The sequence below is a fragment of the Astyanax mexicanus genome, chromosome 21, assembly GCF_023375975.1.
Source record: "Astyanax mexicanus isolate ESR-SI-001 chromosome 21, AstMex3_surface, whole genome shotgun sequence".
Taxonomy (NCBI): domain Eukaryota; kingdom Metazoa; phylum Chordata; class Actinopteri; order Characiformes; family Acestrorhamphidae; genus Astyanax; species Astyanax mexicanus.
In genome coordinates, this window is record NC_064428.1 from 9,965,231 (window position 1) to 9,992,883 (window position 27,653).

The 27,653-nt window shown below is 41.2% G+C and overlaps 1 protein-coding gene across 1 annotated transcript in view; it reads left to right on the forward strand.

Annotated features, from left to right (window-relative positions):
* LOC111188459 (uncharacterized) overlaps nt 1-27,653 on the forward strand; it is a 268,277-nt gene that overhangs the window by 52,866 nt on the left and 187,758 nt on the right. Inside the window, exon 12 of the mRNA XM_049470050.1 lies at nt 22,697-22,743. Within this exon, the coding sequence (XP_049326007.1) occupies nt 22,697-22,743 (47 nt within the window). The remainder of the gene's footprint in view (nt 1-22,696; nt 22,744-27,653) is intronic.

A 27,653-nucleotide genomic window follows, 5' to 3' on the forward strand; every position in this document is an offset into this window, starting at 1 on the left:
TCCCAGTAGGACAATGCTTCATGCCACATAGCTAGCTCAATCAATGTGTGGATGAAGGACCACCAGGTCAAGACTCTGTCATGGCCAGCCCAATCTCCAGAACCCCATTGGAAACGTCTGGAATATAATCAAGATAAAAATGGATAGACACAAGCCATCAAACAAAGCTGAACTGCTTGAATTTTTGTGTCGGAGTGCCATAAGGTCACCCAAAAGCAGTGTGAAAGACTGGTGGAGAGCATGCCGAGAAACATGAAAGCTGTGATTTAAAAAATCATGGTTATACCACCAAATATTGATTTCTAAACTCTTTGTGAGTTAAAAATATAGTATTGTTGTTTCTAAATGAATACGAACTTGTTTTCTTTGCATTACTTAAGGTCTGAAAGGTTTCTCATTTTCTGCTAATAAATACAAAATTTTAGTTTGGAATTTCGGAATTTCAGTTATCAGTAGTTTATAAAATAAAAGAACAGGTGCCTATGGATCTAAAGGCATATGCCACGGTAGCTCGCTATAGCCTCTACTGAGAGGCAGGTGCCTACGGATCTAATGGCATGTGCCACGGGAGCTCGCTATAGCCTCTACTAAAAGGCAGGTGCCTATGAGGGAGACAGTAGTATTGTTACATAATACGTGCACATAAAACCTTAGATCTTTGCCTGAGAACAAAAAATAAATAAAACAAGGACACAAGCCTGACTTTCTCCTGTTTTTAATAAGCATTGAAATTACCTTTACCACAATTACTCTATCAAATCAAGTTACCAAGAACACGTCCAAAATAGCCCATTAGCTGTCCATGGAAGTCCAAAACAAACGTGCAAACTGCTCATTTTAAATAATAAATCCAACCACCAATAAGCTGTGAACGACACATTCCTGAAAGTCAAATTAATATGCCTGATTGCGTATTGCTGTGTACAAAGCCACTAGTTTAGCCACAGGAGCTGTGGCAAGTGTCTTTGCTAAGTATCCGTTTCTGAATGGCAGATGCCGCTAGCGAGCGCCGCTGGCCAGTAGCGTTCGTGGCCAGTGCCACTCCTCAAAGACAGGTGCCAGTAGGTGTCACTTCCTGTTGCCACAGTTGAATGGCAGGTGCCAGTGGGTGTCACTTCCTGTTGCCAGAGGATCAAACCCCCTCTCATAAAAGCTTATATGAGTGCATTTTTGGTGTGAAGATTTGCTAAGGGTCTAAACACACAGTTTTAGAGGGTAGAGCATAAACTGCATTTTTTTAACTGCATTAATCTATTCAAGAACTAATGACGACATGCGTCATATTAACCAGTTTTCTTATAAAGACGCTCAAGACGTCTGGAAACACAGAGTTCAGGGTAAAGCAGGGAGAGGAGTTGGCGGACGGCACAGTTCTGGTCTTAAGGGGAGCTGGAGTGTCCAGGGTGTCAGAAACAGACACAGCACAGCAAGAGACAGAAGAGGAGAGTTTACAGATCACAGACAGAGAAGAAGATCTGATTAGAACAGAAATGAACACAGAATCTACAGCAGAAGGATTACAGAATAAAATACAGGTTAAAAAATGAGATTTAAGATTAGAAAGACTGAGATAAGCTGTTATCAGTTAATGATCTGAAATGCTGATATACAGACCAGAACCCCCCACTGGGTGATTATGATTTTATACGATATTCAAGTAAACTCTGGAGGCTTAATGAGATGTTCCTTGTTTATGCTCACTTATTTTGTTAGATTGTTTTAAATACTCACAGTTTGAGTGACAAGCAGCTGACAGGAACCTTTTCCAGTGTTTATCCATAAGTATGCAATAATATTATGATTTTATTATACTATTTATTATACTATTTGGAATATATTGAATCAGTTTACTTAACTTATCTCTTTCCAGTAAAATGAATCATATTTTCATATTTTGTCCAAAATTCTGCATTAACATGTGTTTTATTAGGCTTTTTAAGTTGTTTTTTAAAATTATACATCCAGTGTAATAAACCTATATAAGGATTCTTCCTGGATACAAATCTGTATCATATGTAAGAACACAGCACTGCCCTGCACTGGGTCTGTCCAGTGACTGGGTTGAATTATTTTAGCTAATAGTAGCAATAGTTCCATATTTAGTTTTGTTTACATACAGAGATTTTCTCCTATTGAATTCATTACTATTCTAGAATCTGATGGAAGTGTTTATATGTACAGACTAATTAACACACTGATGAAAATCCTCAATACAATTATTCTGATCCAACACAATGAGCACGTAGAGTACCACTTAATGTATACATTACCATGACGACCAGCATCTATGAGTTCAGTCAGAGTAAAAGCAGCAGGATGTTACGTGAGTGTTTTTATTTAGGTAGCAACTGACATGGAAATGTAATAAAGTCGAGAGTCGAGAGAGTCGGTCCCACTGCTGATTTCACCAAACCTCTAGAAGATACCAGTACCAGTCGTCCCAGTGAAGGAATTAATACTATTGTAAATAAAGAGGAAAATGTTTTAATACCTTCATACTTCACATAAATATTACATTTAAAAACATGTTTTTTGAACCAAGTCTACTTGACAAGATAATTCATCTTTTTTAATGTAAAATTCACGAATGACATGTACTTTGCATCCTGAGTTGTATACAAGACAACCTCCACTTTTAACCCATCCGAGTATTGAACACACACACACACACACAGCAGTGATAGTTAAGGGCACAACCGTGACGTTGATGGAACAGTGCTCTAAACACTGAGCCACCACTACTCATATTCCAGTAATTCTGTGTGTTGGTATTTCCCTGTATACTGTATGTGGAGAATATACTTACACTGTCTGACTGTAAATTGAATGAATTCAGGAGTTCACATGACTATTATTCTTTTGTTTAACTGATTATTTAAAGGATTATCCTCCTCGTTCAATCAGATAAAACTGTATTCAGAATGGCCTCAATAGCACTGCTCTGTTCTCACTGAGGTGAATACATGTGTTCTATTTTAAATGAGATGTTAGTCAGATTATTATTGGATTATCAGGCTGCATGTAAACATGGTTAACATCATCACATGGTATTTAGCACGTTATAAAATTGACATTTTATGCAGCATTATTGTTTGTTTTCCTAAACCATTGTTTTCTATTGTGGAATATCATTTTTAATCATTGTCAAGTTACCAGTGAAAGCATTTCCTGTGTCAGTTTACTCTGTAAGCACTTCTTAGAGCCAGACATAGCGGTGCCATTCTGGTTAAATAAGATAACCTAGTGTTAGGATCATGGGTCAAAGGTCAAAACTCCTTTACAGAGGAATACATCTGTTTTTGGGACTGTTGTAGCAGGTCTTTTGTTTCTGGTACACCTGCCCCATGCCTAAACACTATTTAGCCAGTGTGTGCTGAGTCCAGTTCAGTTGGAAGTTGGGTGAGAGGCTAGCTGGGAGAGAGAGTGGCTGGGAGAGCTGCTGGAACAGCCATGAGGCTGGACCATGGTGAACTCTGCTTTGCTCAGAGTCTTGCTTTGAACAACATAATAATAAAGCTAAACATCTTCCTGCACTGACGGTCTCTTAGACTCCTTTCTTCTGCAATCTACATCTACAAGAACTGGTACGTTGTTGAACAGCAGACGTCAAGAAGATCTAATGTTCTCTTCACTGCTTCACTAACCTATTTAGAGAAATCTAAATGTGTGGTTAAGAAGACAGGATTCAGCACCAAGAAAAAAATACAACACTATCATTTATTTTTACAACAGAGTTTAACTGTTGAGACTGAAAATCTCAATCTGACAATAAAAAACACTTAATTTAGTTAAAAAAAAGACTCTTGCTGTATTTACAGTTTGTCCTTCAATAGAGACACATGCGGAATCATTTCCTCAGTGATGATATCACAGGAACTGATATATTATCTTTATAAGGTGTAATTTAAATGATGTAACCGGGTTTCAAAATCTGTGAACGTGTGTTGAAATTGTAATTTCATATAAAATGAATTTAATGTAATGATTGTCAGTGAGGACATGCAAATAAATGTAAAGAATAATTTTATATCAACTTTTACTTAGTTCTATTAAATGATGAGTTTAAAATGCAGTTAGTGGTTTCCATTAATTAAAAATGTGTGAAGTAAGAATTATCTGGTCCAGGGTGTGAATTATACAGGGACAATCGGAGGGATCAAGTTTTTCTTACATATTACTTACTGTAATTTCTGCATTACATAAATGATAAATCCTTTACACCAGTAGCACATATTACACTATAGCCTTTATAGTCAGGGTAATAAACAATATATTATACAACAAAATCAACAACTAGTCAATCCCACAAACACACACAGTGCTATTGGTTGCTATCACAATCTAGACCTGTACCTGTTACATTAGAGTCATAGGCCACCCAAAAAAAAACAAATCTGTCTGTAGTTTTCTCACCCTGAAAATTAAATACATATTTTACAAAAGACTAAAACAGAATTCAAGGTTATACAGTGTATCACAAATGTGAGTACACCCCTCACATTTTGGACGACCAACATGCAGTGTTGTGCACGCTACTTTGAAAAAGTAATTAGTTATAGTTAGTAGTTACTTCTCCAAAAAAGTAACTGAGTTACTAATGGAGTTACTTCACTGTAAAAGTAACTAGTTACCAGTAAAAGTAACTATTGCGTTACTTCGCCCGTAAAAAAAAAAAATGAACAAAAGAAAATAAATAATGTAATTACTATTATTATTAGAAAAATAACAAACGAAAATAAACCCAAAATGTTGACAAAAATATAATCTAACGAATAAAAAAAAATAAGAAACGAAAAACTCCACAGGACCAAAGAAAATGACTAAGACTTGTAACACTGAAAAAAACAAAAGAATGGACAAAAACAACAATCCATTAAAAAACTCATTTAAAACAATCACAGGCTTTTTGCGCAGAATAATAAAAGTTTCGGTTAGTTTCAGTTTCAAATCATGAAAACAGCTCACCAAAACCTCAACCTATCCTTTATATTTGACAATATTTGATTAACTTACAGGTCCTTACTTATTTTTATTTAACTGAACTGAGTTGGATATTATTTATAGCCTCGCGCTGAATTCAGCTCCGCGCTGTGAAAGAGAGCGCGATAGAGAGAGAGGCGCAGCGCTTTTTGCCTGATTTCTCTTTATTAATTATCAGTACATTTGTTGGCTTTAGTGAGTTTAATAACATTAATTTTACTATACTTGTCCGACCTTATCTATTAAAACTTTTTTTTAGAAGACAGAGGCTATTCTGCGCGCAATGCCGCGCGCGCTGCGCCAAGCACCACTTTGCGTGCCTGACATTTCAGAGCCCTGGACGAGATTTTAATTAATTAATTAATATATTTAATATTTTAATAAATTTGCCCTGGTGATAAGAAACGAATGCTAACATATAGCTTTATAGTTCTGTGTATTTCAAATGTTTTAAGTTTTATATAATTGACGGGCAGCACCACACGCCAGGTTGACAATGTGCTTTATTTTTCAGATATAAAAGTGAAATTCAGTTAAATAATAGCATAGTTAACTAAAATAAATTTATGTTCAGTCAAAGTTATTTTCTATTTTAATTTTCCATTTCAAAAACTCCAGCATTTGAGTAAGAATAAGCATCTGTTGAAATTAAATGTTAAGTTACAGTTATTTAGTCTGTGTACTAAACATAAATATAAATCCTTATAACTGACAGAAACAAATATAACTAATAATAATTTATTAGTGAACACACATCATTTCCAGACCACCACGCCCATCTGCATTAATATATTCCAAAAGTCCAACGCTATTTTAAGGACGCGTGCAAGGCGTAAAAATAGACTGTTGACGGGGTGTACGATGGCAACGCGCCACGCTACACGCCTTGCGCGGGGTGTAGGATAGGGCCCTTTGTCTGTATGCGCGAAGTTAAAAAAATAAGTTCATTCAGCTGCTAAAGTAACGTGCAGTAAGGAGGTGTCGGAAATGGTAACGGCGTTATAGTTACAGTCAGAGTAATTAGTTAGATTACTCGTTACTGAAAAAAGTAACGGCGTTAGTAACGCCGTTACTACCATCACTGCCAACATGAGGTCTGTTCTGAGTGGATCTTGCTCTTTTAAAATGCTGGATGATCTTGCTCACTGTGCTGCAGCTCAGTTTCAGGGTGTTGGAAATCTTCTTGTAGCCTTGGCCAAACCTTATGTAGTGAAACAAATTCATCTTTTAAGATCCTCAGAGAGTTCTTTACCATGAGGTGCCATGTTGGAACTTTCAGTGACCAGTATGAGAGAGTGTAAGAGCTGTACTACAAAATTGAACAATCCTGCTCCCTATGCACACCTGAGATTTTGGAGAGAAATTGACAAGCAGAGCTCAATTTGGACATTTAGGGGTGTGGTCTCTTAGGGGTGTACTCACTTTTGTTGCTGGTGGTTTAGACATTAATGGCTGTATATTGAGTTATTTTGAGGGGAGAATAAATTTACACTGTTATATAAGCTGCACACAGACTTCTTTTCATTGTGTAATACTTCAGTTTTGTCCCATGAAAAGATATACTTAAATATCTGCAGAAATGTGAGGGATGTAGTCACTTTTGTGATACACTGTACATTAGTGTATTGATTTACTGCATGAATATATGACAGAGTGTCACGATTTCATGTATTTCGTTTGTTTATTTACTCTCCTTGTGTTTATCCTGTGTCTCCTCCCCTGTGGCCTACCTGTTTTGTAGCTCCGCCCTCTCTTCCCAGGTGTTTCCTGTTTCTAGTCTGTGTCCGTTGGTATAAATAGTCCCCCTCTACTGGTTACCTTCGTCCGTGATTGTGCGTTGTTGACGTCAGTCAGGTTTCGTGATCCCCGTGTTTTCTCTGATCTGTTTCTTGTTTTTCTTTTATGTATGTTAATAAATGTAACTCGCACTTGCGTCCGCCTCTGCGTCCTCTCCCTGTTCCTGCACCTGACAGAATCACGGACCAAAATATGGATGCAGCGAATAACTCTTTCCTGGGTTCCAGGTTAGCGATCCGGCGGATCCCTCTCTCCTCCAGCTTGCAGGTGGGGTGCCCCTCTTTAGAAGCCTCTACCAACCGTGGCCGGAGGAGGCGAAGAGGACCGCACGTTCCGGCTCTACCTGCACCGGCCGGCCCTGTACCAGCGGCTCTCGCCCCGGCGGACCCCGGCAGCTCAGCGGCTCTCGCCCCGGCGGACTCCGGCAGCTCAGCGGCTCTCGCCCCGGCGGACCCCGGCAGCTCAGCGGCTCTCGCCCCGGCGGACTCCGGCAGCTCAGCGGCTCTCGCCCCGGCGGACCCCGGCAGCTCAGCGGCTCTCGCCCCGGCGGACTCCGGCAGCTCAGCGGCTCTCGCCCCGGCGGACCCCGGCAGCTCAGCGGCTCTCGCCCCGGCGGACCCCGGCAGCTCAGCGGCTCTCGCCCCGGCGGACTCCGGCAGCTCAGCGGCTCTCGCCCCGGCGGACTCCGGCAGCTCAGCGGCTCTCGCCCCGGCAGCTCAGCGGCTCTCGCCCCGGCGGACCCCGGCAGCTCAGCGGCTCTCGCCCCGGCAGCTCAGCGGCTCTCGCCCCGGCGGACCCCGGCGGCTTAGCGGCTCTCGCCCCGGCAGCTCAGCGGCTCTCGCCCCGGCCGTTCACGGCAGCTCAGCGGCTCTCGGCCCGGCGAAATCCGGCGGCTCGGTTTTTTCCTCATCGGCGGGTGCGTGCGCTGCGCGCGCTCATGGACTATTTCACAGACCATTTGAACTACCCAGGACATTGCCTAGGATGGCCCCACAAACTGCTAAAACTTTTGCCAGTCCTAGCCTTCCCTCCATGTTGTTTGTTGTTCCTATGTGCATTCCAGTGTTAGTTCCTGTTACTGTTAGTATTCCTGTACCCCTGTCAAGTCATGTTATTGTGCCCATTCCAGTCACCGTGTTTATATCTATTCCTGTTAATGTATTGGTCCCGGTTCCCATGTCAAATCTCCTGTCAAGTCTTTTGTCCTGTCATTAGTCCAGTCTCTTGCGCTGTCCCCGGTCCCGTCCGTTTTTTTTTTTCAGGCCTCTCTCTTCTGCCGGCTCCCGGGGTTTGGTTTTATGCGCCTCGGGAGCTGCGCATTAAGGAGTGGCTTCTGTCACGATTTCATGTATTTCGTTTGTTTATTTACTCTCCTTGTGTTTATCCTGTGTCTCCTCCCCTGTGGCCTACCTGTTTTGTAGCTCCGCCCTCTCTTCCCAGGTGTTTCCTGTTTCTAGTCTGTGTCCGTTGGTATAAATAGTCCCCCTCTACTGGTTACCTTCGTCCGTGATTGTGCGTTGTTGACGTCAGTCAGGTTTCGTGATCCCCGTGTTTTCTCTGATCTGTTTCTTGTTTTTCTTTTATGTATGTTAATAAATGTAACTCGCACTTGCGTCCGCCTCTGCGTCCTCTCCCTGTTCCTGCACCTGACACAGAGTTTCTGCAGATCCTTTAAAAGCGTTAAGTTCATTTATCTAAAAGTCTTGATTCCACCCCTGAGGGTCTTAAAATGTTGCTTTTATTTCATATTTCATATGCATGTTGGTTTTGTTTAACATATTAGTTTGTTAGAAAATGTAATAATACAACAAATATACTGTAAAGTCTGTAAACTTAACATTAATTATTTTGTTATTTTAAAATGGTCTTAATTTTTCTCTCTTACAAAGTCTTACATTTTATTTCCCCAAACCTGCCGATGCCCTGATTTGAGTTTACTGTAGTACTAGTAATATATGTGCAGCTAATTCCTCACTACTAAACCCACCAGAGTATCAAGCTTTTAGTTATATGTTCACATTTTTAATTCCATCTTAAAATGAAGCACACGTTTCATTGAGCCTGCAGTAGGTGTAATTTTTTTATATACATTTTTTGTTTATGTTGTGCAGACATTAAAAAGTCCATCTAAAACTACATCTTGATTCTCATATTAATGTTCTGTTCCACCTTAAGAGCTGAAGACATTCAGTTCAAAGCCCTAAAAACATCTGTAGCCTGAAGCCTGTGTGTTGCCACAGCTGCATTTAAGGTGGAATGATCAATTCAAACAATCTAAAATCTTTATGTAATAGATTTAGTGAAAGCAATAAAGTGTGTTTTAGAAAATTAAATAACAGCTACTTACATGTAGCGCCATGGCTTATGCAGGTCTCGTTTTGTAAGCGTGGGGGGCATTACATATTAGGATATTAGAAAGTGGATCATACTATTTGCACAGTGAGGACGAAACTGCTGTATTTTTGTTCTTAAAATTCTGTTTAATGATTCTCTTTTGAAAATTTTTGCTTTTTTTGTTTGCTTATCAGAGACAAACTACCGTTTTAAAAAAACAAAAACACTAATTTATAATTTTACTTTTGGGGTGCCGGGATACGGTTTAGGGGATGCTGGAGCCGCCCTAAAAAGGGCTATCGACGTCCATGCACATTATATTAATATCTGAAGTCAACAAAATCACTACAAAAATTCACACTGTAATACAATCAGCACCATTTTAATCTCACATACATAACAATAATAAAATAAACAGATTATAAATATAAAACTCATATAAAACTTGTCTCACTAAGAATAAACATTTTCACACATTTCAGCAGTAAAAGCACAGAGAAGCTGTGAAGATGTTTTTTTAGGGGCTGAATTATAGAAAAAGCTGCAGCAGAGCAGCTAAACTATACAGCTGAGTTCTGTATTAAAACAGCAGGAGAACAGAAACACAAACCCACTTTAAAACCTTTAACCTGCTGCTGAAATAAATCCTTTATTAAAACACTGAATTACAGATCATATAAAAGTACAGAGAGTGAGATTCTCCTTCTGAACCCATTAGAACAGACCCTATGCTAAGCTAAGCGGCTAATGTATTCTCCATCTTTTCATTCTCTGATAAAACTGATCCAGAACAGGCTTATCTTGGACTGTGGTGTTACACAATGCTTCATGAAGCTTTCAGTGTAAAGTCTGGATGTTTCACTGGATACAGAGATTAAAGCAGTGTCCTCACTAAAATCACTAGAGTCACGTTATAACAGTAACCGAAGCTTCGTTACGTCACTGAATCCACTGTGAAGATTCAGATCCCCCGCTTTATTCCACTGACTGAAACTGGAGAAACATGTTCTGATGTTTTAATCAGTTATATTTTTTATATTTTGTACCTTATTTACTCACAGTTTTCACACCAATCCTTTAAATAAAATCTAAATCTGTAACTGATCTATTTTATATCTGAACCCATCGATGCCCATCAGTCCATCTGATCACATATTCTGAGATGATCAATAAAAAGAAGATAAATCCTAATCCCAACACAGCACAACACATTCAGTTTTAGAATAAAACCCTGTAATTAAATTGTGCAGATTGTAATTGTGAATGTAAGGGAATGTAATTTGTATTATTTATTATCTTCGTCTGTGGTTAATATGAAATGGAGAATAAGGTCAGTGAAATGTTTATTTAATGGTTTAAAGATTAAACTGGTTTATTTTAGTTGTAATAAAGGTTTATTAGTGTGAATGAGCTTCAGTGAAACAGAATGAATCTTGTAGGAAATTAAACTGGACAGTAGACGCAGCGTAGAGACGAGTATCAGAAGCTTCACTGAATCATTTTCTGATTAAACTGCTTCAGCTGTGTTAATGATCCAGAAGCTTGGTAATGGTCATCACTAGTGTAAAGCTGTAGCAGTGAGGATGTAGAAAAGGACATTTCATAGCTCTATAATGAGGGAAAGCAGCACAGAGCTCAGTGTATCTCCAGCCTGCAGTAAAAGCTTTATTCTGAAGTGTTTAGCAGCAGCCAGAGGCTTATGGAGAAGAATTAGTGCCAAATTGAAAAGCAAACACTAGGGTGGAAAAATGTAAAAACAATCAACAAAATGTATTGCTTTTCCTCACTAACATGCAGAATAAGTACCAAAATAAAATGCAAAACTACTATTGCATTACATTTCATTGCACTTGATCTCTTTATTGAAAAACAATACACACTTATTTGCATTTTCAAAACCAAACGCTGAATTACTGCCAGAATTTATAAAATATACCTTGAAATATAATCAAGGCACAGCTGTATTGCTTTTCACCATAAGGTACTTTAAACATGAACTTCTCCTTTAAATGTAATACTCAGAGATTGCTCACAGATGTGAGGAAAATGTGCCAGAATGAAAAGTTGTAGCTCCAGTGCACTGCTTTAATGTCACCCAATCTCTGAACAGAAAAACAGTGTGTATGGATTTGTATTTAAAGGAAGAAACGCTGAATTCTTGTCAGAATTGCACTTAAAATGCAATCACCTCAACTGCATTGTATTCCACTGTGTGGCGCTGCGAACGTGTAAAGCAATCACAATCCACAGCAATTGCATTCCCTCTAACCACAGCGCTGTAATCGTGCCAAAATTAAAATCAATCACTGTCCAATCTGAGACGCCAGTCAGAAGCAGGTGCTCGGAGCTGTACCAGAAGAAATGTTTTGAAAGAGGAAATAAAAACTTTAATTCAACAAATTGAGGCTGGGGCAGTTACAGATGACTATGTGCTGCTCAGAGTGGAGTGGATTTTAGAGAAGACGCTCATGTTCTCACATTTAGCGCCAACAACGTTCACAAAACGTCAAACAATGAGGTGAGGCACGTTCTAGAACAACTCCAGCATTCCAACATAGACATATATACATAGATACTGCATTGACTAGCGCTGTCTATTGCATGCGGCCCCAGTAATTTACACTGAGGAAGGTGTAAAATACACCTATAATAATCACAACTCTACCTGTTTATATCCGCTTTACACACGGTTTGGTTTAGTAATGATACAGGACGCTGTTACACATTACAAATACATGCTTTCATGCTGGAATATGGTATGGCATATTAAAAAAAGTGTATAAATTAATTATTTGTATATACTGATATGTACATACATACATACATGTACATATATGTACATATACCCCCCATATACATACATACAGAGAGAGACCACCTGAAACTATGGATTTCTGATAAATATTAAAGCAGAGTATAATGGAACAACACACACACACACACACCGATGGGACAATTTTAGCATCTCCAATTCACCTGACGGCATGTGTTTGGACCAGAACCGGGGTCACTAATAGGTGGACCGCCGTCCGGGTCCAGACCCAGACGTTGTCCAATCCGGACCCAAAACAATAAACTACTGTGAAGGATTTAATTCTGACCGTGTTCATTTAAAGCAGCGGAACGTTTATTGTTTTTTAGGGTTTACGTGCTTTACAGCGCAGTAAACTTACAGACCAATCACGCGTGCTTTAAGTTCGCCAAACGCTCTCCTCTGCCAATCAGATCTGTGCAGATGCGAGAGCGCGGAGCCACACGGGCGAAGCAGGCGATGAGAAGTGGGAGAATAAAGTGAGAAAAGATGAGAATACAGATGGTGCGCACCAAAAAAAGACATTAAAATACTACCTTTATAAAACATACTAACTGTAATGTAACCTCGCGGTGTTACTTGGAGGAATTAAAGAGAAACAACCGAGACAATAATACAAAATATTCCACTTTACTCCACCTGATCAGAACTCCTCAGCAAGAAAAAAAACCCTCACTCGCAGGCGCGCTCTCTGCTCCCAAAACAACCCTACCTCAAAACTAAGGCAACCCCCAGAGGACAAAAAGCATTGGCAACTTCCCCCATCAGTTTTGACCCACAATATAATAAAGTCTGATACAGTAATAATATTAAATAAAATAGAACTTCTGTTTTTTATAAAAAAGCTGATATTTTGGCAAAGTTCAGCAAACATTTCTCCAAACATTGTACGATTTATCATTCATGTAATTATCATGACAGGCAGGTCTAAATCTAATATAAATAAAATTAAATAGAATAAATAAAGTCTTTTGAAGCAAAGTTAACGTACAGATTCACATTAATAGACTCGATAAGTTCAGGGTGTTTCCATTTATTCTATGATAATGTAATTATTGTGACAGGCCTGTTTAAAACAATACATATTGTTGAAATATATTGAATAGTATGTGTAATTTGTTTTGTCTTTCAGTTGTTGATGACATAAAACACTGACAGAAGTACTATAGGCTTCTTCAGTATACAGTATATAATACTGAATCATAACGCAAGTTAAAAATGGCGACGGTCCGGACCTTAGCCTGACGAAATTTTCTCTAACTGGACCAAATTGACTTCTAATTAAATACCCCTGGACTAGAGTTTGGATTATCTGCCCGATGCCCAGAGATTTCCCTCAGGCCGGTTCGGTCGGACTTAAGAAATGGTCGTTTCTTAATAAATATTTTTCTTAAATAATCTTTAGGCTTGCAATGTTAAATAGTATAATTCTGAACAGATTTCGCTCATTCAAACTCCCTGAAAATGTGTTTTAAAAGTTCAGTTTTAACGCACTAGTAAAAAAATGTCATGTTTAAATAGGACAGGTTATGGGTCTGGTCGGGCTCGGGCAGGACGTGCACAGGCTCGGCCAGGTCGGGCTGGATTTTTTGGGTCCGATCTAAGTTGGGACAGCTAATCCAGCGCTACATTACTGTTTTAATAAATACATAAGTAAATTCCAAGCACTAAATTTAATTAATTAAATTCCTACTAGGATTGCGGGTGGGAGCGGCAGAAATGTGTATGTGGCGGACAGCCACATTTTTTAAGAATGACCCAAAAACGCCATCATAGTTAAAGGGCTTGTAAAATAAGAATTCTTTAAATTACAAACATAACACACATGCAAGTGTCATTTATTTTATTTTGTATTATATTTTTATTTTATTTATTATATTGCATTTTTTGTTTGATTTTGTTCTTATTTTTAATATGTTTATTTAAATCTATATTATATTTTAATACTTTGTCTATACTTAACCTATTTAATATTAGTTTATTTACTTTTAAAAATAGGAATATTTGAAAATAAAAAATATTTACTTTTTAGTTGGTTTTATTTGCTTTATTTTACTTAATGTTTTTTTTTTATTTAAGTTTATTTTGAAGCATTGTACTGCATTTTTATGTATGAATAGTGTTATATAAATAAAGTTATTATTATTATTATTATTATTATGATTATTATTATTATTATGTAACCGTAATGTAGCAGATATAAGAGGAGGTACCTTTATCAAGAAGACGGTGCTCCCAAGATAAAGCACGACTTTAATCAGGAAAAATAACAAATTTAATCTGGTAATATAACAACCTCCTCCCCCAGTCTTACACACTGCTTTTGGATAACTTTATGCCTTTACTCCTGGTGCAAAAAATTCAAGCAGTTCAGTTTGGTTTGATGGCTTGTGATCATCCATCTTCCTCTTGATTATATTCCAGAGGTTTTCAACAAGTATTTCAGCATGAAATCACATATTTGTAATGTGTAACAGCGTCCTGTATCATTACTAAACCAAACCGTGTGTAAATCGGGTATAAACTGGGAGAGTTGTGATTATTATAGGTGTATTTTACACCTTCCTCAGTGTAAATTAATGCACTGGGGGCGCGTATGTATATATGTCTATGGTTGGACTGCTGGAGTTGTTCCAGAACGTGCCTCAGCGCATTGTTTGACGTTTCGGGAAAGTATTTGGTGCTAAATGTGAGAACATGAGCGTCTTCTCTAAAATCCACTCCACTCTGAGCAGCACATAGTCATCTGTAACTGCCCCAGCCTCAATTTGTTTAATTAAAGTTTTTATTTCCTCTTTTATCTTGTCGCGAAAAAACATTTCTTCTGGTACAGGTCCGAGCACCTGCTTCTGACTGGCGTCTCAGCCCCGCCCCAAAATTCGGGAGAGCGTTCTGATTGGACAGTGATTGATTTTAATTTTGGCACTCTTACAGCGCTGCGGTTAGACGGAATGCAATCGCACACACTGTTTTTTTCTGTTCAGAGATTAGGTCACATTAAAGCAGTGCACTGGAGCTATTGATTTTCATTGTGGCACGTTTTCCTCACATCCGTGTTTAAAAGCAATCTCTGAGTATTACATTTAAAGGAGGAGTTCATGTTTAAAGTACCTTATGGTGAAAAGCAATACAGCTGTGCCTTGATTACATTTCAAGGTGTATTTTATTAAATTCTGGCACTAATTCAGCGTTTGGTTTTGAAAATGCAAATAAGTGTGTATTGTTTTTCAATAAAGAGATCAAGTGCAATGAAATGTAATGTAATAGTAGTTTTGCATTTCATTTTGGCACTTCTTCTGCATGTTAGTGAGGAAAAGCAATGCATTTTGTTGATTGTTTTTACATTTTTCCACCCTAGTGTTTGCTTTTCAGTTTGGCACTAATTCCTCTGCATACGGCCATGACTGTTGACCAGCTAATCAGTCTCAGAAATCTGATTCAGATTTACACAAAATTGACACAAATTTCACATGGTTCACTTAATGCGACAGCGGCACAGACATACAGATAAAATACATTATGAGCAAGAATGTTCTTCACAGCGAGTGCAGACGTCAGCAAGCTCTCAAGCCATATCTACAGGGTTGTTTCACCTCTTGTCACGGCACACACAGCTACTACAAACCGGTAGCAGACCCATACAAATACTGTACTTCATTTCATCAGCTAGTCTGTACAAATCCAGTACTGCACTTTGTTTCAATATTTTACTATAAAGAAAGTTTCTTATAATTTATGTAAGAATTGGAAATTGGAATTGGTGCATCTTTGCTGTTGACTGTGGGTTGGAATGCTTTCCATTACATATTGCTGGTAGACACCATGGTCCCATGAGCACATTAGATATTGTTCACTATCAGTTTAAATAATGCTATTTTTAGATATCTACTAAAATGCAGCTATGTATGGTCATATGCCAATATTATGACTACCTCTTTAATTGTCCATCTTATCAGTTCCACTAATCCTATAGGACACTCTGTAGTTGTATAATAATTACAGACTGTAGTTCTGTATCTGTATCTCTACATACTTTTATTATGCTCCTATTATTATATTATTATCTCCCTTTTCTTCAATACTCAGGACCCAACAGGATAGACCACCACAGAGCAGCTATTATTATTTGGGTGGAGGTGGTGTAAGAAGTGCTAGAGTGTGTTGTGCTGCTGGAGTTTTGTGGATTGACACTAGTCCACAAACAGCAGCTTGTAACCACTGATGAAGGACTATGACCAACACTGTAAATCTGTGCAGCAACAGATTCAGAGCTTCTGTCTCTGACTTTACTTTATCTACAAAATGTTTCAGCTGTAGGTAGGAGTGTGTAATAGAGTGGAGGACAGTGAGAGATTAAACACAGTGTTTAATCCACTCTGCCTGAAAGTTAGACACTATATAATAAAACACCGTTGCTACTGTCACTGATCTGTGTGTGATGGGTTTAAACAGTACTGTAGTAAAGGTAAAGGAAATTGGTCTACGATTTACTCAGACGGCGCTATCTAGACCTGGTCTTTTAAGAATGGGTGTAACAGCAGCCAATTTCAGAACACTGGGGGCATAAGCAGTAGTAAGAGAGGATAATGAGATGGGATACAGGTGTAGAGATATCAGCAAGACAGAGCTTCAGGAGTGAGGTGGGGCCAGATCGAGTAGGCAGGATAATATTTAGGTAATTATCTGTGATGAAGTCAGTCCTGTCAGGGCAGAATATGGAGAAGAGACGACCACAAAAGCTAAGAGCAGTGGAAGAGCAGTCAGAGGAGGCAGAGTAAGATTTTTTTTTTTATATAAAGAGAACCATATAGATTTAGTCCTGAAGTTGAGAAAAGCAGTGCATTTTTAGAGGAAGAGGAAACTGCAGCAGTGAGAGGTTGAAGCTAATTAGTGACTGTGGAAAAGGGTCGTTTAGGATCATGACCAGAAGCTTTAATTAATAGAGGATAATAAACAGAGCCCTGCATTTACTGCAGCTTTATATTTCAGCATGTTTTCAGAAGAAAAGTGAATGAACATGTGAACCAGTTTTCTTATAAAGACGCTCAAAACGTCTTAAAACACAGAGTTCAGGGTAAAGCAGGGAGAGGAGTTGGTGGACGGCACAGTTCTGGACTTAAGGGGAGCTGGAGTGTCCAGGGTGTCAGAAACAGACACAGCACAGCAAGAGACAGAAGAGGAGAGTTTACAGATCACAGACAGAGAAGAAGATCTGATTAGAACAGAAAAGAACACAGAATCTACAGCAGCAGGATTACAGAACAGAATACAGGTTATAGGATGTGATTTAAGATTAGAAAGAGATTAGCTGTAATCAGTTCATGATCTGAAATGCTGATATACAGACCAGAAACCCCAGCTGGATTATTATGATTTAAAAAGATATTAAAGTAAATTCTTGTGGAATATTAATAATGAGATGTTCCTTGTTTATGATCACTTATTCCTTTTACATTTTTTATCAAAAAATACTCATAGTTTCACTGACACGCAGCTGACAGGAACCTTTTACAGTGTTCACCTTCACATTTTATCCATTATTATGCAATAATATAATGAGTTTATTATACTTTTATATTTTGAATCTGTGATTTACCTTTAATTTTTTTTTTTCATATTTTGTCCAAAGTTCTGCATTAACATGATTTTTTTTTAGGGTACAGATTCTGTATCATATGTGGGAACACTGCAGTGCCCTGCACCTCTGGGTCTTCCCAATGTAACGGGGTTGAATTATTTTAGCTAATAGTAGCAATAATTCCTTATTTAGCTTTGTTTACATGCAGAGATGTTGTCCAATCTGACTGAATTAATTATGATTCTAAAACAGTCTGATGAAAATGCTCACTATCTGATCCAAACCATGACGACCAGCATCATATGAGTTTAGTCAGAGTAAGAGCAGTAGGATATTAGCTGAAATTTATTTAAAGGAAATAGAAGAAAATGTTTATTACATTCACTGATTAAAGAAGAGATTACTAATGATTACACCAAACCTCTGGATGATACCAGTACCAGTCGTTCCAGTGAAGGAATTTACAGATATTAACAGGACTGTTTTCAGTGCATATAGAGCACAGCAGCTTCCACCTTTCTCCAGTTCATGGTATATCTAATTTATACTTTAATCTTCATAACGGATGATAAAATAGAAATTCTTAACAGGAGTGTGTGACCTGGGATGCTATTGTAAATAAAGGGACACACATTTTAATTACTTTTATACTTCACAGAAAAATTACATTTAAAAATGTGTTTTTGGAACCAAGTCTACTTGATAAGATAATTGTATAATTTAATGTAAAATTCACGATTGACACGTTACTTTGCATCCTGAGTTGTATACAGACAGATCCCTCAAACAGTGATACGCTCACCAGACCAGTAATCTGCACTGTTTACAGCAGCCATGCACTGAGAAATCCTCTATTAATAATAATAATTAATCCCACAGTGGGGAAAATTACAATCTCCACTTTTAACCTAGTGCTAGTGAACACACACACACACTGAGCAGTGAACACACTCAGAACACACACACACACACACACACCCACACACTGAGCACACTCAGAACACACACACACACACACACACACACTGAGCAGTGAGCACACTCAGAACACACACACACACACACACACACACACTGAGCAGTGAGCACACTCAGAACACACACACACAATGAGCAGTGAGCACACTCAGAACACACACACACACACACACACACACACACTGAGCAGTGAGCACACTCAGAACACACACACACAATGAGCAGTGAGCACACTCAGAACACACACACACTGAGCACACTCAGAACACACACACACACACTGAGCAGTGAGCACACTCATAACACACACACACACACTAAGCAGTGAGCACACTCAGAACACACACACACACACTGAGCAGTGAGCACACTCAGAACACACACACACTGAGCACACTCAGAACACACACACACACTGAGCAGTGAGCACACTCAGAACACACACACACACACACTGAGCACTGAGCACACTCAGAACACACACACACACTGAGCAGTGAGCACACTCAGAACACACACACACACTGAGCACACTCAGAACACACACACACACACACTGAGCAGTGAGCACACTCAGAACACACACACACACACACACTGAGCAGTGAGCACACTCAGAACACACACACACACACACACACTGAGCAGTGAGCACACTCAGAACACACACACACACACACACTGAGCAGTGAGCACACTCAGAACACACACACACACACACACACTGAGCAGTGAGCACACTCAGAACACACACACACACACACACACTGAGCAGTGAGCACACTCAGAACACACACACACACACACACTGAGCAGTGAGCACACTCAGAACACACACACACACACACACACACACTGAGCAGTGAGCACACTCAAAACACACACACACACACACACTGAGCAGTGAGCACACTCAGAACACACACACACACACACACACACACTGAGCAGTGAGCACACTCAGAACACACACACACACACACTGAGCACACTCAGAACACACACACACACACACTGAGCAGTGAGCACACTCAGAACACACACACACACTGAGCAGTGAGCACACTCAGAACACACTCAGTGATATTGTGGAATATTGGGAGCACCCAGGAGCAGTGAGGATTAAGGGCAGAACCGTGTCGTTGATGGAGCGCTGCTCTAACCACTGATCCACCACTGCTCATATTCCAGTAATTCTACATGCTGCTGTTGCCCTGTATATGTGGAGAATGTACTGCAACTCTTTGGCTGTAAATGTAATGGATGCAGGAGTTTATATAGCTGTTATTCTTCTATTTAACTGATCACTTAAAGGATTATCCTCCTCGCTCAATGAGATAAAACTGCATTCAGAATGGCCTCAATAGCACTGCTTTATGAATGTGTTCTATTCTGATTGAGCTATTAATCTGAATATTGTCAGATTATCAGGCTGCATGTAAACGTGGTTAATATCATCACATGATATTTAGCACGTTATACAATTGTAATTTTAGGTCTGAGTGAATCATATCAGAAGAAATAAAATCATTTACATTCAATTCAGGCATACAGACTATTATATACAGGAGACATGTGTGTTTCTGTCACACATCTTTTCAGCGAACAAGAAGATAAAACTGTTGGCAGCAAATTGTTACATATTTTTTATCAAACATTCCTCCTACAGCTGCATTCTCCATTATCTGGTCCAGGGTGTGAATTATCAGTCTTATTTGCTTACTGTAATTTTTACACTACATAAATGATAAATACATTACACCAGCTAATGTAGCACATACCACACTGTAACCTTCATAGTCAGAGTCATAAACAATATACAGTATTATACAGCAAAATCAACAGCTAGTCAATCCCACAAACACACACCCAATAGAATAGAATAAAACTTTAATGTCCCACCAAGGAAGGAAATTTTTCTCTGGTTTCACCATACAAAGGACAATTAAGTAACAAACACGTCCATAAAAACAAAACAACAACATATCAGTAAATAACAATAACACTGCTATAAATAATAAACATGTACAAACCAGGAATAACTTACTGCAATGTTTTAATGTGTTTGATGGCATCCTTTATTTAGGGCTGCTGGGATACATTTTAGGTGCTGGAGTTCCACTAAAAAGAGCTAGCGATGTTCATGCACATTACATTAACATCTGAAATCTGCACTATTTTACTCTTAATTCCTTTAAATGAACAAAATCACTGTACCAAAATTCACACTGTAATACAATCAGCACCATTTTAGTCTCACATACATAACAATTATAAAATAAACTTTTAAATATAAAACTCACATAAAGCTCATTATCTTACATAAACACTTATTACACATTTCAGTAGTTAAAGCACAGAGAAGATGATGTTTTTTTAGAGGCTGAATTATAGAAAAAGCTGCAGCAGAGCAGCTAAGCTATACAGCTGAGTTCTGTATTAAAACAGCAGGAGAACAGAAACACAAACCCACTTTAAAACCTTTAACCTGCTGCTGAAATAAATCCTTTATTAAAACACTGAATTACAGATCATATAAAAGTACAGAGAGTGAGATTCTCCTTCTGAACCCATTAGAACAGACCCTATGCTAAGCTAAGCGGCTAATGTATTCTCCATCTTTTCATTCTCTGATAAAACTGATCCAGAACAGGCTTATCTTGGACTGTGGTGTTACACAATGCTTCATGAAGCTTTCAGTGTAAAGTCTGGATGTTTCACTGGATACAGAGATTAAAGCAGTGTCCTCACTAAAATCACTAGAGTCAGGTTATAACAGTAACCGAAGCTTCGTTACGTCACTGAATCCACTGTGAAGATTCAGATCCCCGCTTTATTCCACTGACTGAAACTGGAGAAACATGTTCTGATGTTTTAATCCGTCATATTTTTCATATTTTATACCTTATTTACTCACAGTTTTCACACCAATCCTTTAAATAAAATCTAAATCTATAACTGATCTATTTTATATCTGAACCCATCGACACCCATCAGTGCCATCTGATCACATATTCTGAGATGATCAATAAAAAGAAGATAAATCCTAATCCCAACACAGCACAACACATTCAGTTTTAGAATAAAACCCTGTAATTAAATTGTGCAGATTGTAATTGTGAATGTAAGGGAATGTAATTTGTATTATTTATTATCTTTGTCTGTGGTTAATATAAAATGGAGAATTGAGTCAGTGAAATGTTTATTTAATGGTTTAATGATGAAACTGGTTTATTTTAGTTGTTATAAAGGTTTATTAGTGTGAATGAGCTTCAGTGAAACAGAATGAATCTTGTAGGAAATGAAACTGGACAGTAGAAGCAGCGTAGAGACGAGTATCAGAAGCTTCACTGAATCATTTTCTGATTAAACTGCTTCAGCTGTGTTAATGATCCAGAAGCTTGGTAATGGTCATCACTAGTGTAAAGCTGTAGCAGTGAGGATGTAGAAAAGGACATTTCATAGCTCTATAATGAGGGAAAGCAGCACAGAGCTCAGTGTATCTCCAGCCTGCAGTAAAAGCTTTATTCTGAAGTGTTTAGCAGCAGCCAGAGGCTGGAGTTTCCTGCTGATTCAGAATAAGAGCGTCCTCTGCAGGGGGAGAGGAGTATCACCTATTAGCCTCAGCTGAATAAAACTCAACTATTAACAAAACTAATAAAACTATAATAATAACTAAACTAACATTTATAACCAGATAAATCTAATCTAATCTAACTCAATAAAGAAATTCAATATTAAACGTCCCTGTTTATTTTTACTGAACATAATTTAACCCTTAATAATAGTAATAATAACCAGTGTTACTGTGGTCAGTAATGTTACTATAGTACAGTCCTCTGATTTAAATCACTGTTATACAGGTAATGATGTTTAGATTTATATACTTTAACCAAATCAATATTTTACCGTTTAAATTAATTAAACCATCAAATCATGATCAGAAAAAACTGTATTTATTATGTAATTTGTATTTAATATAGTAAATATTCTTTACTACACATAAAAATTGCCAGTGTTAACTTAAAACTAACAGTGTTTATTTAACACTGTCCAATTTACTGTGTATGTGTATATTTTGATTAGATATATATTATTTAATAATTAATAAACCACAAGGATGTTGCTGAGAACACAAAATATGCATTAACGTGTGTGTGTGTGTGTGTGTGTGTGTGTGTGTGTGTGTGTGTGTGTGTGTGTGTGTGTGTGTGTAGATTGGAGCACGGAGGGAACATCAGAATGAAAACAGGACTAAAGAAATGTAAGTACACAAACACACACACACACTCATATACACACACACACACACACTCATACACACACACTCATACACACACTCACTCACACACACACACTCAAAAATACACACACACACTCATACACACACACACACTCACTCATACACACACTCACTCACACACACACTCAAAAATACACACACACTCATACACACACATACACACACACACACTCATACACACACACACTCATACACACAAAAATATATACACACACTCGTACACACAAAATACACACACACATATACAAGCACATACACATACACAAATACACACATATTCACATACAAACACTCATACACACAAACATATACACACAACAATACACACACCAATACGCCCACACACACAAACACTCAAACACACACACACTCATACACTCAAAAATATACACAAACACTCAAATACACACATTCACATACATACACACAAAAATACACACAGACACACACACACACACACACACACTCAAATACACACATTCACATACAAACACACAAAAATACACACACACACAATCATACACTCAAAAATATACACACACTTATACACACAAAAATATATACACACTCGTACACACAAAAAACACACACACACACACTCATACACACAAAAATACACACACACACTCATACACAAACACTCATACACAAACACTCAAATACACACACATTCACATACATTCGCACAAAAATACACACACACACTCATACACACAAAAATATACACAAACACTCAAATACACACATTCACATACATACACACAAAAATACACACAGACACACACACACACACACACACACACACTCAAATACACACATTCACATACAAACACACAAAAATACACACACACACAATCATACACTCAAAAATATACACACACTCATACACACAAAAATATATACACACACACTCAAATACACAAACGCTCATACACACAAACATATACACACACCAATACACCCACACACACACAAACACTCAAATACACAGACATTCACATACAAACACACAAAAATATACACACACCCATTCATACTGTCACGAGTGACCCAGGCAGGGAGACGAGGAGGCGGACACAGGTGCAGGTAGGGTGAAATCAATAAATAATAATTTAATAAATAAATAACAAGTAACAAAGAAACAAGTAAACACTTAAATACTGAACAGGGAGATATATACAAGGAACAAGGGAGTGAACCAAATAAATGAAACTAGATAAACAAATAACCAATAACCAAAACAAACCAGTAAGACTAGAGAACATAAACTAAGCAAAACAAGGAGTACTAATGATAAACAAACAGGGAGTAAATAAACAAAGAAACAAACGAGGTAAGAACACAAAGAAACTAGAAACTACCAAGAATGACCAAGAAGATAAACAAAACTAAACAGGGCAGGGATATATATATATACAAGGGAAAACAAACAAGAAGCTAAACTAGACAAGGATAAATAAACTAAGCAGGGAACTAAAGGGAACAAGAAACAAGAAGATGAAAACAAGGAACTAGGGCTAGGGCTAAGGCTTGAAATAACAAAGAGACACGGATAGACAAACAACAGGGGTTAGTGCAAAGACCGACAGAGACAAAGTGGTAGACCAGGGCTATTTATAGCAACACAAACACACTAGAATTGGAAACACCTGGGGAAGGGGCGGAGCTACAAATGAGACACAGGTGGAAAAGTACTGAGACGGAAGACACAGGGGAGCACAGGTCACGTGGGGAAAGCACACAAAGACACGAGACAGGGCCAAGACATGACAGAAGCCTCCCCCTAAACGCGCAGCTCCCGAGGCGCGGAAAAACGAACCCCGGGGGCTGGCGGCAGGGAGAGGCCAGGGAAAACAGGAGTCGAGACCGGGGACTGAAACGGAGACAGGACAGAGGACAGAGACTGGACGGGAGACTGAACGGGAGACGGAGACTGGACGGGGAACTGGACAGAAGACGGAGACTGGACGGGGAACTGGACAGGAGACGGAGACTGGACGGGGAACTGGACAGGAGACGGAGACTGGATGGGGAACGGAGACTGGACAGGGAACTGGACGGTGGACGGAGACTGGACAGGACACTGGACAGGGGACGGAGATTGAACAGGAGACTGGACGGAACTGGACATGGGAACAGGGACGAGGACATTAACAGGGACAGAAACGAACACTGTAACTGGGACGGGAACAGAGACAGAGACAGACACGGGTACAGGGACGTAAACAGAGACAGGGACCAAGACAGGGAGAGACATGGGGACCAGAAACACAGGTGGGTGCCCAGGACTGGCAAATGTCTGAGGGGAAGTCCAAGGAGCCAGCCTGGGCACAGTACTGGGGACAAAGTCAGGGGACCTCGGTGCCTGCCTGGGTACATGGGACCTGGGGCCAAACAAAGTTCTGGGAGCAGGAACCGGTGGGGTAGTGACTCTGGCAGCGGGAGCTGGTGCTGGCGGCGCGGCGACTCTGGCAGCGGGAGCTGGTGCTGGCGGCGCGGCGACTCTGGCAGCGGGAGCTGGTGCTGGCGGCGCGGCGACTCTGGCAGCGGGAGCTGGTGCTGGCGGCGCGGCGACTCTGGCAGCGGGAGCTGGTGCTGGCGGCGCGGCGACTCTGGCAGCGGGAGCTGGTGCTGGCGGCGCGGCGACTCTGGCAGCGGGAGCTGGTGCTGGCGGCGCGGCGACTCTGGCAGCGGGAGCTGGTGCTGGCGGCGCGGCGACTCTGGCAGCGGGAGCTGGTGCTGGCGGCGCGGCGACTCTGGCAGCGGGAGCTGGTGCTGGCGGCGCGGCGACTCTGGCAGCGGGAGCTGGTGCTGGCGGCGCGGCGACTCTGGCAGCGGGAGCTGGTGCTGGCGGCGCGGCGACTCTGGCAGCGGGAGCTGGTGCTGGCGGCGCGGCGACTCTGGCAGCGGGAGCTGGTGCTGGCGGCGCGGCGACTCTGGCAGCGGGAGCTGGTGCTGGCGGCGCGGCGACTCTGGCAGCGGGAGCTGGTGCTGGCGGCGCGGCGACTCTGGCAGCGGGAGCTGGTGCTGGCACGGAGACTTGGGCAGCTGGCTCTGGCACGGAGACTTGGGCAGCAGGCTCTGGCACGGAGACTTGGGCAGCTGGCTCTGGCACGGAGACTTGGGCAGCTGGCTCTGGCACGGAGACTTGGGCAGCTGGCTCTGGCACGGAGACTGGAACTGCTGGAGCAGACACTGAGACTAGAACAGCTGGAGCAGACTTGAAGGCTTGAACAGCTGGAGCAGACTTGAAGGCTTGAACAGCTGGAGCAGACTTGAAGGCTTGAACAGCTGGAGCAGACTTGAAGGCTTGAACAGCTGGAGCAGACACGGAGGCTTCAGCAGCTTCAGCAGACACGGAGGCTTGAGCAGCTTCAGCAGACACGGAGGCTTGAGCAGCTTCAGCAGACACGGAGGCTTCAACAGCTTCAGCAGAGACGGAGGCTGGAGCAGCTTCTGCAGACACGGAGGCTTCAGCAGCTTCAGCAGACACGGAGACTGGAACAGCTTCTGCAGACACGGCAGGAGTCCGGGGGTGTGGCTCAGCAGCCGAAGACACCTCGGAGATGGGCGTGGCCGCCGAGAGAATTTCGGAGCTGGGTGTGTGCAGATCCAGCGGAGCAGCAGCAGGGCTTGAGACTGCGGTTGAAACGAAAACCCGGACTGGATCTGCAGCCTCGCCGGTAAAGTCCACTGCAAGCAGCGCGGGGCCGCCGGTAGAAACCGGAGCGGGAAAAGTCTCCATAACAGTCCCAGTGCACGGCTGGGTTGCCGCGGAGATAGTCCTAGAGAGAGGCTGGATCGCAGCGGCGGAATCCAGCTCTGCAGCCGCCATGAAAACCAGCTCCTCAGCCTGAGGTGCTGGCGCTGCAGCTGTGGGGCTTGAGAGTGCGGTTGCCGCAAAATCCCGGACTGGATTCGTACTCTCTCCGGCTGAGTCAAGCGCGGGGAAAGTCTCTGCTCGCGGCTGGCTCGCTGGGTAGGAGGTCCTGTAGCGCGGCTCGGCTGCTACCGCGGAAATCACGGGGCACGGTTCGGCAGCTACCGCGAGGAACACGGGGCGAGGTTCGGCTGCTACCGCGGGGATCTCGGGGCGCGGTTTCACAGCCGTCACAGAAGTCACGGAGCGTGGCTTAGCCGCTGAAGACGCTAGCTTGAGAGGCGCCGGGGATGCTAGCGCCTTAGCCACTGGAGAAGCTAGCTCTGGAAGCGCCAGTGAGGACAGAGTCTTGGCCGCGGGAGGAGCTAGCTTGAGAGGCGCTGGGGAAGCTAACGCCTTAGCCACCGGGGAAGCTAGCTCTGGAACCGCCGGTGAGGAGCGCACCTTGGCTGCAGGGGAACAGACGGGAGTCGGGACGGCCTCTGGAGCTGTGCGGCCGAGAGCCGGGTAGAGCACCGCCCCTGGGGGAAACGGTAACGGAGCACGGACTGGTGCAGGGTAGAGCTCCTCTTCGTCCTCGGAGCTACTGGGAGCGCACCCGAGAAAGTCCCACGGCTCCCGCTCCTTTAGCCTCGGGTACACGGAGGCACCGAGGCTAACCGCACCAGCCCTTAGCGCCCCCCCAAGAAAATCCTCCCCGGAAAAGGGGTCTTCTTCCGGCTGGCGGGACCCCTTAGAACGCCTACCCCGAGGCCTGCGGCGTCCTTGAGGCCTCGAGGTGTCCTGCGCCGGGGTCCCGCAAGGAGCACGGCGAATCGCCATTCTGGTGCCAGTCCACGCAGAACCTGCTGTGTCCATGTTGTGGTCGGTCTTTCTGTCACGAGTGACCCAGGCAGGGAGACGAGGAGGCGGACACAGGTGCAGGTAGGGTGAAATCAATAAATAATAATTTAATAAATAAATAACAAGTAACAAAGAAACAAGAAACAAG